This window comes from Fusarium solani, assembly GCF_023522795.1.
Source record: "Fusarium solani strain SB1 chromosome Unknown bctg00000000, whole genome shotgun sequence".
Classification (NCBI taxonomy): Eukaryota; Fungi; Ascomycota; class Sordariomycetes; order Hypocreales; family Nectriaceae; genus Fusarium; species Fusarium solani.
The window spans coordinates 607,846-621,467 of record NW_027072157.1 but is presented as its reverse complement, the minus strand read 5'-3'; the positions used below and the strand labels follow the sequence as shown (position 1 = coordinate 621,467).

At 54.7% G+C, this 13,622-nt stretch overlaps 3 protein-coding genes across 3 annotated transcripts; 1 reads left to right on the top strand and 2 right to left on the bottom strand.

Annotated features, from left to right (window-relative positions):
* Positions 1-38: 38 nt before the first annotated feature.
* Positions 39-3,446, top strand: MRS44_000202 (uncharacterized protein; the record flags this gene model as incomplete). The annotated part of the gene is made up of 4 exons (XM_046276908.2): positions 39-295; positions 623-793; positions 856-2,784; positions 2,837-3,446. The coding sequence occupies 4 exons, from the start codon at positions 39-41 to the stop codon at positions 3,444-3,446; spliced, it is 2,967 nt and encodes a 988-aa protein (XP_046129676.1).
* Positions 3,447-4,648: 1,202 nt separating this feature from the next.
* On the bottom strand, positions 4,649-7,684 carry MRS44_000201 (uncharacterized protein; the record flags this gene model as incomplete). The annotated part of the gene is made up of 1 exon (XM_046271229.2): positions 4,649-7,684. One exon carries the CDS (start codon positions 7,682-7,684, stop codon positions 4,649-4,651), a length of 3,036 nt encoding a protein of 1,011 aa, XP_046129677.2.
* Positions 7,685-9,725: 2,041 nt separating this feature from the next.
* On the bottom strand, positions 9,726-12,706 carry MRS44_000200 (uncharacterized protein; the record flags this gene model as incomplete). Its single annotated transcript, XM_046278762.2, has 2 exons — positions 9,726-10,748; positions 10,796-12,706. 2 exons carry the CDS (start codon positions 12,704-12,706, stop codon positions 9,726-9,728), a joined length of 2,934 nt encoding a protein of 977 aa, XP_046129678.2.
* Between the last annotated feature and the right edge of the window lie 916 nt (positions 12,707-13,622).

Here is a 13,622-nt window from a genome sequence, read left to right as displayed (position 1 = left end):
CCCCGACCTGCCCAATTTGCGACGACAGTGCGGCCACAATGTCGTCGTCCAAGGGCCTTTTGCGACAGCTGGCTCAACGACAGGCCCTGTGGAGCAGCCCACTATCGCCGGCCTTTACACGGCAGACGGCGGGTCACACGGGCGTATTGTCCCCTTTTTCCTCAGTCTTCAATTCCATCTGGAATACCGGTAATTCGCGAGCATTGGCGTCGGTTGCAAGCAGCAGCAGCCAATCCGTCAAGGACTTCCGAACCCGCCGTGAAAATGCTCGGGCGATGCCGATCGGCGCCCGGAGGTACGTTTCAGCGCCCGCAGCCACAGCCGCAGGAGTCGTCGGTGCCCCTCACCGCAGCTGGGCGACCCCGCGGTGGGGTGGGCCGTCCCTGCCGCATCACGCTGTTGCCCGTGGCACCTTCCCTTCCCTCCACCTCCCGCCTCACCTTAGCTCCTTCTTATCACGTCACCCTTTCTCATCGACATAAAATCTTATCTCTTACTCCTCAATTCTCCCCTTTCCTGTTTCTCCCAAGGGGCCTCTTTTCTCCAGAATCTTGGATTCATCCTTCTCAGTCCAGCCTGTATAGCTCTGGAGCTACAGCTGCTAACTTGTCTTCGCGTCAAGCTCTCTTCTCTCTCAGATCCCCAACCGCTTCTGCTCTGGCCACGCCAGACTCAACCGTAACGTGAAAATGACCGACCGCGATGTCCTCCCCGACAATGTCAAGCCCAAGCACTACAACCTCTCTCTGAGGGACCTCGAGTTTACCAACTGGACCTACAAGGGAACTGTTACGTATGTCTCAGCTCGACCCCTCACTCCAGCAAGCAAGCTCCCCCTCTCTAACAACTGTCTAGCATCGACTCGGAAATCACAAAGCCCACCAAGGAAGTTATCGTCAACACTCTTGACCTCAAGCTCTCCCATGCCAAGGTCTCCATCGACTCCAAGACGGTGGAATCCACCAGCTTCAACTATGACGAAAAGGCCCAGCGTTCCACTATCACCTTCGACGAGGAGCTCCCCGTTGCTTCCAAGGCTTCCATCATCATCGAGTTCGAGGGTATCATGAACAACGAGATGGCTGGTTTCTACCGCAGCAAGTACAAGCCCGCCGAGACCCCCGCCGCCTCTGTTCCCCGCGACGACGAATGGCACTACATGCTCAGCACCCAGTTTGAGGCTTGTGATGCTCGCCGAGCTTTCCCCTGCTTCGACGAGCCCAACCTCAAGGCTACTTTTGACTTTGACATTGAGATCCCCTCGGACCAGGTTGCTCTCAGCAACATGCCTGTCAAGGAGACCCGACCTTCCAAGGATGGCTGGAACATTGTCTCCTTCGAGACCTCTCCTGTCATGAGCACCTACCTCCTGGCCTGGGCTGTTGGCGACTTTGAGTACATCGAGGCTTTGACTGACCGCGAATACAACGGCAAGAAGATCCCCGTCCGTGTCTACACCACCCGTGGTCTCAAGGAGCAGGGTCGATGGGCTCTTCAGCACGCCCCCAAGATCATTGACTACTTCTCCGAGATCTTCGACATTGACTACCCTCTTCCCAAGTCCGATCTGATCGCCGTCCACGAGTTCACCCACGGTGCTATGGAGAACTGGGGTCTTGTTACCTACCGCACCACCCAGGTTCTCTACGACGAGAAGACCTCGGACCCCCGATTCAAGAACGCTGTCGCTTACGTCGTCGCTCACGAGCTTGCTCACCAATGGTTCGGTAACCTCGTCACCATGGACTGGTGGGATGAGCTCTGGCTCAACGAGGGTTTCGCTACCTGGGTCGGCTGGCACGCTGTGGACCATCTTCACCCCGACTGGCAGGTGTGGGCTCAGTTCGTCAACGAGGGTATGGAGGCTGCTTTCAGCCTTGACGGCATCCGCGCTAGCCATCCCATTCATGTTCCTGTCCGCGACGCCCTCGACATCAACCAGATCTTTGACTCTATCAGCTACCTCAAGGGCTGCTCTGCCATCCGTATGCTTGCCAACCACCTTGGCGTCGAGACTTTCCTCAAGGGTGTCTCCAACTACCTCAAGAGCCACGCGTATGGAAATGCCAAGACCACAGCTCTGTGGGATGCTCTCAGCCAGGCCTCCGGTAAGAACGTCACCGAGCTCATGAACCCATGGATCTCCAAGATCGGTCACCCTGTTGTGACTGTCGCCGAGGAGCCCGGTCAGATCTCTATCAAGCAGTCTCGCTTCCTGTCGACCGGTGATGTCAAGCCCGAGGATGATACCACCACTTGGTGGGTGCCCCTGGGCCTGGAGGGCAAGAAGGACCAGGCTGGTATTGCTTCACTGTCCCTGACCACCAAGGAGGACACCATCCGTGATATCGACGATGACTTTTACAAGCTCAACAGCGGTGCTACCGGCTTCTATCGTGTTAACTACCCCCCTGAGCGCCTTGCTAAGCTCAGCCAGCAGCTCGACAAGCTCAGCACTGAGGACAAGATCTCCATCATTGGTTCCACCGCTCACCTTGCCTTTGCTGGCAACGGCACAACCCCCGCGCTGCTTACCTTCCTCCAGGGCTTTGGCAAGGAGACACACCCTCTTGTTTGGCGACAGGTTCTTGACTCGATTGCTGGAGTTAAGTCTGTCTTTAAGGAGGACCCCGTTATCAAGAAGGCCCTTGACAACTTCAGCCTGAAGCTTGTCGACGAGAAGATTGCCGAGGTTGGCTGGGACTTCCCTGAGGGTGAGGACTACCTCACTGGTCTTCTGCGAAAGGATATCATTGGTGTTGCTGTTGCTGGCGGCCACCCTGGGTAAGCCACGTTTATATCCGTTTTCTGATCCAATACTAACTAACATACTTAGCGTTACTGAGGAGGCTCTGAAGCGCTTCGAGGCCTGGGTTGAGGACCCCGAGGCCAACCCCATCCCTGCTCCCCTCCGAGTTGCTGTCTGGCGCGCTGCCATCATGAAGGACCCCGCCCGTACTGTTGAGATTCTCAAGAAGGAGTGGTTCAACACCAAGTCTATCGATGGCAAGCTTCTCTCTCTTAGCGTTCTCGGCAGTGTCGAGGATGCCGATCTGCTTACCAAGGAGATTATCCCCTTCAACTTCAACCAGTCTCCTCCCTCAAACGCCGTTCCCAGCGGAGACATGCACGTCCTGGGTAACTCGGTTGCCTCCAACATCATTGGTCGCCCTCTCCAGTGGGAGTTCATGAAGACCAACTGGGACGCCGTTATTGCCAAGCTCGGCAACCCCGTTGTCGTTGACCGATATATCAAGATCAGCCTGGGTGCCTTTACTGATGTTTCCGTCGTGGACGACATTGAGAAGTTCATGGCCGACAAGGATACCAAGAGCTTTGACCGTACCCTTGGCACTGTCAAGGACAAGATTCGCGGCCGTGCTGCGTACCGCGAGCGCGATGCTGCGTCGCTCAAGGAGTGGCTGGGCGCAAACGGATATGCGTGACTTTGTAAATTATAGATGATGAGGTGTTGAGCGTATCGGGGGGGTGATACCATATTTGGAGCCAGGGCATTGGGTAGATGTTATGCCCTAGTTCCTAAACGAGAGTAATAGGTCATTACAAGGGCCGAATGAAAAATCTTTATGACCTGAATTTGTCTGACTGCCTCGGCAACGTGGATCTTGTTTCAATGGGATAAGCTGGCACGGCCATCCAATTACGGGTCGAGAGTAAGTGAGATTGTTCCAAGCCGGCCTTCTTTCATCCCATTGCCGTCAAGATGAAAAGGACTCCACGGATGGTAGACTTGATACAAATAACTTGAAACCTGCAATCAACTGTGTATACCGAAGAGTTGTCTGTCAAGTTGTTTCTCCAAATACAGCTTCTAAACTCCGCCGCCGAGGGGCAAATATCTCCGCTTCACCTTGATAGTATGGCTTTGCGACGACTCTTCCAACAATCACTCAACAAGCTCAACAGAGCTTGATCGGTCTGGTGGTCTAGTGGTATGATTCTCGCTTAGGGCAAACCCTACAGCAACAGCTTGCGAGAGGTCCCGGGTTCAATCCCCGGCCAGACCCTTTCTTTTTCTGTGTTGTTACGACGAGACAGATTTCTTTTTTGCTGTTCTACTTAGGAAGCAGGTGATGATGGCATATGGGAGAAAATAAACGAGATGGTTAAAAAAACGCACAGTTGAGAAGCTGCGCGTTGGTGCTGCTACTCTGCTGACAGTTATCCCCCCTATTTGCAAAAACCTCACAGAACCTCCTTTTCACATCACCTCGCATCAGACATAAGGAAACAATCATGTCATGTAAAAGGCATTTGCATGGCAGCTGACATTCTCTTCATTCTATCGCTAACCCAAAAAAAAAAAAAAAACGCAAAAAACCCAAGGCTACCCATTGTATGTTGGATGCTTCTCATGAAATGAACCCAGACCATCAACGCTTTGCCTCCTCTCCCGACGAGAGGCCGCTACGTCTATGATGCTCAAAATATTCCCATCCCAGTGAATCAGTGGTGAGCCATATCGGCTGCCCCATTCCAGTACGCCTTGCAAAACGAATCAAGAAAGACAGATCCCAGCATCGCTTCCCAGTGAAAAACACAGATCCCAGTCCCTCAAAACAAACGTGTAACCTCCCAGCATTCATGCATCCATCCATATTGCTCATCACGCATCCTTCGTCCTTCTCTAGGTTGACATGTCTTCTTGTTCAACCTTTGTCGCAACTGCATCCCACCACGGTCCGTGGGCTGCCCTGTCGACAGCTCCCACCTTCTCCAGTAGAGCCGAAATCTCTCTCACTCGCTCCACGAACTCGGACAGTCCGAGACTGGCGAGCTTCTCACCGGCCGTGTTGGTCGCCTTGACCTTCTCGCTCGCTGACCCGGCAGCCAGACGAGTGAGGATGTTGCCGCGTAGACGGGTGAGGAGGAGACGCAGGACAGGCTCACTAGGCTCACGTCCTCGCTCCGCCATCTCCTGGCTGGCAGTCAAGACCTTGGTGACAAGGGCGCGGAGGTGGCCCTTGGTCGCTGCTGGCATCGACCGTCCGGATTCTAGAGCGGCCATGACACCATCCACTGTGGTGTCCAGAGGATGGCCTGCCTCAATCACCGCCATAATGCGAGACGCCTCCGTCTTCCATGCCGATCGGACATCCCGTTTGAGCAGGTTCTTGCACTGAAGCAGCACCGCACCAGCAGTAATGATCCGTTGAATCATGGTCGAGACCTGGCTAATACGGCCATGGTCAAGACGGAGCATCTCAGGAACCTCCTCGATAGGGGTAGGCGAGATCTTGGTAAAGATGTCGACAAGCATCTGTGCGTAGAAACGACTCGCCGTAGGTCGCGACTTGGGGTGGTTGATACCCTCTGGGTCTCTCTTCTGCACCTCGGCCATGACCTTGGATCGAGCTGCTCTCCAGCTTGCCTCAGCCGCTGCAAGGCCTAGTTGGCCCTTCTCCACGTCCTCGGCAAACCTCTTAGCCTCGTACGGGGCGGCAGACTCAATCAGTTGAGGTGCAGCGATCTTCATCAGATAGTTGATGTAATCGCAAAGCATGAGGTCAATGAATCCATTGAGAGCCTCAACACGGTCAATGATGTTACCGTCGGCCAACTTGTTTTGGATCAGGTCCTTGACCTCCTCGTCGCGGAAAGGTGCGCACAGCTTGGGAAGCAGTGACGCCATAGCAGTAAAGAATCTCTCGTAGGAAAAGTTACCCAGAGCAAACTGCCGTTCCGCCATGTCGGGGTCAAGGATCTCCCCAATGAGGTTGTACATGCTGTTGCCAGGCTTCAGGAGGCGCTGGAGCTTGTCTTTAATGTTGCTCGCCACCACGGCAAAGAACCTAAAGTTGGCTGCGTGGTCCGAGTCGTCCATGATGGTCCTCATCTGCTCGTACAGGGGTTGAGCGCGCTCTGCCTGCTGCTCCCTGTATTCGTCAGGAGAAAGCTGGTACTCCTTATTGATGGCCAACTCGTGAACGACAACCCTGTTGTTAGGCAGGAGTCCGTTGAGGCCAGTCTTGGGGGCAGAGGCCTTGGCCTGAGCCTTGCTAGCCGGAGTGGCAGGAGGAGTGAGCGTCTGAGATTCCGACGAAACCAAGCTGTTGGCCGTCTCGTGTGCTTCCCCTGCAGCATTATCAGCCACACGGGGCTTTGTGTCGCCAGTCTTCTTCTTCTTGGCGCGAGCCCTCCTGGCCTCGCCGACAGCATCAAAGATGAGCTTCTTGCCCCTCTCCTGACCTGCCAGCTTCTTGATTCGCACAATGAGCATAAGCTGGTTATCCTGAATGCTCTTCTTGTACAACGCCGTCGCCGCGTCGTCGGTGGTGTCCTTGACGGTGTGGTAGATTGCGTCGAGCTCGACAAACTGCATGAGCATGACCTCGATCAAGGCATCCGAGTCTCGTGACTTCCATGCAATAAAGGCATTGTAAAAGGTGGCGTATGCCTCAGGGAGTGTGTTCTTTAGTGTCGGGGGCGTGGTGTATGCATTCGCAGACGTCAAGCGAGAGAGGATGTTCTCGAAGGATATCAGCAAGTCTCGTGCCTTGCCAACCAAGTCTTGTAGTTGCGGGTTGGCAAGGTCCCCAGAGGGAAGTCGGTGGGCGGTCAGCACGTCGACAACCTCTTCCTCGCCGTTGTCATTCTTGGTATTGAGAACTTGGTTGGGGTGGCCAAGAATAAGGAATGCACTCAGAAATGTGCGAACTGCCGCCATCTCTTCCACTGATCCGGCATCGCCCTCTTGGAGGCCGCATAGCCGGAGCAACCGTGCTGTGATGACAAGCACTCTGTCCTGCGCGAGCAGTTCCACAACAGTGTCAAAATGCGTGTCTCTAATGCCGTCCACGGTCAAGCCCAGCTCGTTGAACTCGCGAATCATCCGCTTTCGGAGGCATCCACGCCACCACCATTGAATTCTGGCTGCGGCATCTTCATCCGTGAGCTTGCAAGCTTCTTCCTCAACCGCCTCAGGCACGGCCTCGATGGGCTTCCTGGTCATAACACTCTGACCCCGGCTTCGCCTCGAGGCATTCTTTGTTCGCAGTTCCTCCCTCCGTCTCTCGGCCTCGGCCATTCTCTCTTCGATCTGGGCCTTCATTCGGGCAATATCCTGTTCCCGCTTCTCCTTCATGAATTCAGCCACCTGCTTGGCCTTCTTGACTTCTTCTGCGCAGTTGGCCACGATTTCAGCCAGATTGCGCTCTCTGGCTTGTTGTGCAGCGATGGCGCGCTCTTCTGACAGGGTGGTATCTCGCTGGGTCGCCTTAGCTAGTGCTGCCCGAAGGCGGACCTTTTCGGCATGGGCGGCTCTGTCGGCAAGGCGCGCCCTGCGGTCCTCGAGGAATGAGGCACGTCGTAGATGTTGGGCCACATATTTGCTCTGCTGGCCGCCGTGGTGGCTGGATGGCTGAATGGAAGAGCATCGGGAGTGGGCTGACGAGATTGAGTTTCGGCGCGACGAGGCCGCCGAATCTCTGCGACGGGCCTGGGATGGTCGATAGAAACGGGCGGCGATGCGGGGAGGTGGTGTGTAGATCCTTGGGTCCTCTTCTAGGACGTCGTCTTCGACGGGGGACATGGAGAGATCAATGTCTTCGTCCATGTTTTCGTCTGAAGGGGCTTCATTGGCTTCTTCGATTGTTCGCGACGGCTCCGTCAGGTCGAGTGAGGGGCGCCGCATCGTGTCGGTGGCTGACGGCAGTTGTGACATGGCGACAACAGCAGTCGAGTCGATATCCGTATCTTCCGAGGGGGAGGAAGATGTAAAGATTAAAGGTCGAAGAAAGAGAGCGCGCGCGATCCCGGAACGGGAGGAGTCACGTCTTCGTGTGTAAACACTCCGAGGGTCAGGTCGGTTGCGCGCGCGCTGAAAGCGTAAACGAGACCAAGGAAGGCCGGTTCGGTTCAGTCCTGTCTTGTCCAGGCAACTCGGGGTGGCGCAGTGAGATCCGTGAGGTGAGGTGAGTGCGCGCGCGGGTGGTTTTCTGAATCAGCGAGCGAAACAAGTCAAACCGAGCCTGGCTGAAGAAGGGCCGCTAAACGAGTCCACCAAAAACTGGCACTGGCCGCGACGGATTTGGAGAAATGAAGGACTGCGCAATGGCCCCCAAGGGTAGGTTGTTTGTAAAAAGAAGGGATCCGGTCAAAGGGCGAAGAAGGAGATTAGAATAAAATAGTAGACGGCGCAATCGGCGCGGCGATGATTACACAAGAGCCGTTGAAAAAAGCCTTGGGGGCCCGACAAGACGGCAAGGTTTTGGGGGAAGAAAAGAAGTGGATGTTGTGGAATGGAAGATGCTGGAGGTGGAGGGAACACGACCTAATGGAAGTGGTGGGTGCAAGCACAGCAGGTGCCCAATAAACTGTAAATCCTTATCGCCGGGTGCAGTCCAAGTCCAAGTCCAGGCTGCCGCTCTTTCCACAGTCTGCTCCTGTTTCTGTCTGTTTGCAAGAATAAAAAAAGGAAGCAAGGCATCCCATGCGAGGTGGGGGTGGGCACTCTCTTCTATATAACAAAACCTGTCTGCCTATGATACCTTGCTCACCCTTCAAGGCACTTACCGATTGATGACAAGGGCGTAAGGGAAGGTTCCAGTGAGGAAAGGGAAAGGGCAGAAAAGCATTGACGTTTGGTTGTTGACACCCACGCCTTGCTTGACTTGACTGTGAAACTCTGGTGCCCCCCGGATGGATTCTGACACATCCTTTTTTTGGCCGGAGGCGGGCGGGCTGCCACAGCGGCTAGAGCCTGGCTTATAGCGGAATTAGTAGGGCACTCCTCAGCTGAAGCCAAGCCAAGAGATGGAATCCCCCAGAAACAGCCCCTCTGATTATCAAGCCCCCATGCCCCCAGACAAGAAATCACATCAGATCACATCAGTCTTGATCACTTCATATTTTTTCGATCAAGTCCATGTCCCTCCTGAAACCGCGCTTCGGGCCTCACGGATTACTTACCCCCCCCCCGGGCTCGTTATCTATCTTTGGTAACCCGTCCCATCCCAAAAATTCATGCATCTCGATGCGACGTCATCACACGTGCCCCCCTCATGACGCTCTCCCCAGTAGAGATGGCGCATTCGCCCGCGATTTGATGCCGACTCCCCCCTGCTGACCAGCCTCCAAGCGGCGACCTGCCTACTATGGCACGCCACCTTGCAGTCTCTCTCTGGACGGGACGAATCCATTATCTAGAGCTGAGAGGAAACAAACAAGGGCTCGAGGTCGCCAATTACAAGTCCGGCATGCATCGTGACTTGTCACCTGCACAGAACAATCAATCAAATCAAATCCAGTAGTCACTTGTACTTTGAGTAGTGTGTGTATGCGCTTGTATCTCTCTCGTCGACTACCTTATGCAAGTTCCATGTTTCCAAGTTTGCATCCCCTTTGCATCCTTTTATTCTACTATACAGAAAAAAAAAGACCAAGAGAACCCCCAAAACCCACTCACTAAGGAAAGGGAGGCTATCCAACCAAGGTCCTCGTCCTCTCCCCCCGTGGCGTTTTTTTGTATTTCCTTTCGTAAGCATCGCGCGCTCGCTGTGGTGTTGTGCCATTCTGGCAGAACAGAACCGCCATAAAAGACAAGACGCGTCAAGTCATTGCAAATCAAACCAAACCAAACCAGTAAACGCCTGCCTGTAACCACCATCCGCCCATTCCTGGTTGTTGCCTTGCCCGCCGTTTCCATATGCAATTATGCTCCTGATGCCGCTGTCCGATCATGATGCATCCTCCAATCACCTCCCTCAATGCCGGAGGCTCCCGCTTCGTCCTCTGCCGTTGGGGGCACTCGCTCCTCGCTCATTCATCCTCGTCACCCACTCAAGCACGGTCTCGTAGCAGAGCACGTATTGTCTCAGACTCTGCACCATGCTCAGCCTCTGTTCTCGGAAATCCTCCACCGTCTTCTGAATCAGATCCACGCTGTCGTCGTACAACCAGCTCGTGTCAATGGCTGAGGCGCCACGTGCCACTCTCCTCTCCATGCTGGACCTTTGACCGGGTGTATAAAAGTTAAAGTTTCTAACAGATCGAGGAGATACATCTCCTGTCTCTCCCATGGGAACGTCGCCCTCTGGGTCTCGTCCTCGTACCGCCGCAACCTTGGCTTGTCTCTGGCGTTTTAACATGTCGATTACGCTGTCCACCGTGCAAAACGTTCCCGTGCGTCCACATCCGGCCGAGCAGTGAACCAGCATCGGCCGCGCGCGCGAATCCAGCTCAGGCTCATCATACCAGGTGATAGGCAGCTCGATCGGTGAAGACTTGGATCCCACCACCGATTGTGTCTCGATGGGAAGAGCGGACCGCTGCATGACGTTGGCCAGCTCAACAAGCGCCAACAGGTGAGATGGCTGCGCCGGAGTGCCAAAGTCGGGCCACGATGGGAAGTGAAGATGCGTGATCTCCCGGATCGAGTCGAAAGGATGGGCGTTGTGCGACAGGGCAAACTTTCGAACAATGACGTACGGAGTTTCTGTTTGGCCCTGCAGGGGCTTCGGTGTCGGCGTGGCGGACTCCAGAGTAGTCGTCGTGTTTGCGCGTCTTCTTCCCTGTTCGCCCATCGAGGCAGACGGAGTAGCGTGCGAATCGGATCTATGCTTATCAATATCAAGGGACACCTTCTTCTCAGAAAGCAGCTTAAGCCTGATGGCTCCAAAGTCTCTGCCCTTCCAGTAGGGGTGGCACTTAAGCTGGCCCCCCTCCGACTCGGCAGTCAACATGACAATGACACGCACATCCTGCTCCCAGATAACAGACCAGAAGTCCTGGACATTGTTAGCAAGGCACAACTTGAGGCTCAGAATGAACATACCTCGAATGTAGCAGGGAGCGGGCCCTGGGTGGCAATGTACCGCTTGTTACTCCGCGAAGCCCTGAGGTGGCTGGCGTTGATGTAGTCACATGAGCCTTCCGGCTTCTCCTGAAGCTTGACTCGGGCGTGCTCAAAGGGTAGAATGTCCTTGTATCGGTTTTTGCCACCCTTCTCAACACCACATAGCTGAACTGGTGCGCACTTCTCCTTGTTGCTAGGGTTGAAAGCAGCATATGCCGCCTTCATACGGGACTGTTCGTCAACCTCGATGTGCAGGAACTTGTCAGACACCTTCTTTCCGTGATCCGGCTTGGATGCCGCGTCTCGTAGCCACCTAGGCAGAGAAGGCGAATCCAAGGCAGAAGGTCGAGAGACATCAAGTTGACCAACACCGTCCGCAAGGTCCATGTTTTGTCGAATATTGGCGAAGAAGGGGTTGACATCGTTGGTGGAGGTAGGAAGCATCACTCCGCCAATGACAGGAGCAATACCTCCGTGGCCAGGCTTTCCAGGGGAGCCAGTCGCGCAATGATGGTCGACAAAATCCGGGTAATGTTCCTGGAAGGAGTTGAACCCGCCCTTGAGAATACAGGTACCGCCTGAGAATCCTTCGTTGGTGAACTTCTTGATCATGTTCTGGGCAGTGACGGCATCCCGCTTGTCAGATGAGTGAGCGTCGTAGACCACAATATAGTCCATTTCTCTCCACCTGGAGAATTTACTTGACTCAGATCCTCCCTGGAATGTCTGCTGGAGTTTCTGAATGTTAAAGGTAGCCCGCTTTAGAAGGGTGGTCGGGATACAGAGGTTAAGACCACCCTGGATTCTAGCATGGGCGTAGTTTTGCGATGAGCGAAGATCGAGGATAAGGAGCCGGTCCTCTTGAACAGTTCGAAGCAGATCCTTGAGCTGCGCACCGGTAATCATGTGAGGCTGTCCTGGCTCCAGGGTTGCAGGTACCGTCTCAGACCGTCGAATATCTCGAGCATCTGGGGGTTCGACACGGTGCTCCATTACTGACAACCGCGGATCGCGGTCCTCTGATCGAGTTAAACCTGTACGGTGCTGCGGGGGGTCCATTGGCCGCGGCGATTCGAATCGGGGTAGATTAAGAGTGGGGAGATGGTTATAAAGAGACGATTCCGAGTTGCGTTTCGACTCGGACGAAACATATGCTGAATCCTGTAGGCTTTCCTGGTCAACATCCATTCGACTCGCCGGTCGAATGCTGGCGGCACTGAGACCGCGGCCAAATGGGGACTCTGCGCCGGTTTCGCTCCCATGGGTGTGCCATCGCGGCGGTCGAGGTCGCACGGGAGCAACTCCGGACGACGAGACGGAGGGAATAGCGTAATGGCTAGTTGACAGAGCAAAGGACTTGCCCCGGTTAAGGTCCGCCTGTCTCTTGAAAGCCTCGAATTCAGGGTTTGCGTCAAGAGGAACCTGCTTTGGAATGGCTGCGGCGAAAGACTTTACTGAGGATGATGGGCTCCAGGTATCCTTAGGGAGACCAGAGGAAGAGTCTCCTCGCTCATTGCCCGACTCGACAATGAGGCCAAAGTAATTAGGACTAGGTGCTCTCGCATCTGGAACGACGCGCGGTGAGAGCTTGGGCGGGTGGTTCTGGCCCACTGAGTAGGGCATTCGTGGAGATTGGAGGGGAGTCGAGGATTTTGTCTGCTTGGATCGCAGCGACTGAGAATGCGAGATTGTGTACGAATTTGAGCGTGAGTGAGAAGTCGGGACACCAGAGGCGACTGGAGAATGGCGAGCAGGTGTTTTCATGGTATAATGCAGACTTGGTGTACGGTCGCCGGTCCTCGAGTCATGCATGGCGAAGGCGGTGATGGGAGTAGTCGACGTCATCTCCAGAGAAGCAGGGGGTGAAGGAGGCTGAGCGAGGCTTCTCATAAGGCCATGGCGACAGAGGCTGAGGAGGGAATCGAACAAAAAAGTAGAAACTCAAGATGAGCCTTGCTAGGCTTAGAGGACGAGGGTTCAAGGGCGAGGAGCCGTCCACCAAAAGAGGTGAGGGATGTGGTAGATTTGAATAGAGATGGATGGGAGACGGGAGGTGAAGAAGCGGGCGGATGGTGGGGTCTTGAATCCCTGGAACACTTGGAAACAGGCCAAGAAGGGGGGCGTTTAGTCGGGGGGATGGAAGGGTCGCCAGGGGGAAGAGACCTGAAGCCAGAGGGCTCGATAGAGGCTACGGCTACTCAGACGGTAACCGAATTAGACGGGCTCTGACGTGACGGATGGACGAGGAACGGTAGGTAGCTTATAATGGAGGGTAAGGGGTAGATTTATAATGGGCGAGGAGTGCTTCGAGCGAAGGAGGGACGAAAAGGCGTGAAAGACGTAGAGGGCGCAAGAGGGCGGGTAGACGGTGGCGATAGAAATTTGGGGGGCAGCCCAAAAGACGCCGTTACCGTGGGATGGCGACGGTGGCGTCTGACGGCCGATGACGCGGGGTGGAGCAGGGGGGATCAGTGCAGCAGTCGGTAGAAGGCTGCTTTGTCACGGACGGATTTGAGAGAAGGGAATTGACACGTTTTAAGATGTTGGATAGATTTCAAATAGATTCGTGGCAATTGTTGAGGCAGTGAATAATCTAGAAGCTGAGGTATGAGCAGGAGAAGGCATCTACCAGCTACCTACCTAATTACAGACAGCCGCGCGCAAGAAAGCCGAGTTTACTGACTTGCTCGTCAGCAATACCAAACGAGAAAACACAAAAAGGCACAACAGCGGGGAGGTGCCTGCTTAAGGAAGAATCCCTTGAAGCTGTCAAGGGAAACCCTATCTTGCCTACGCTGCCTGTGCT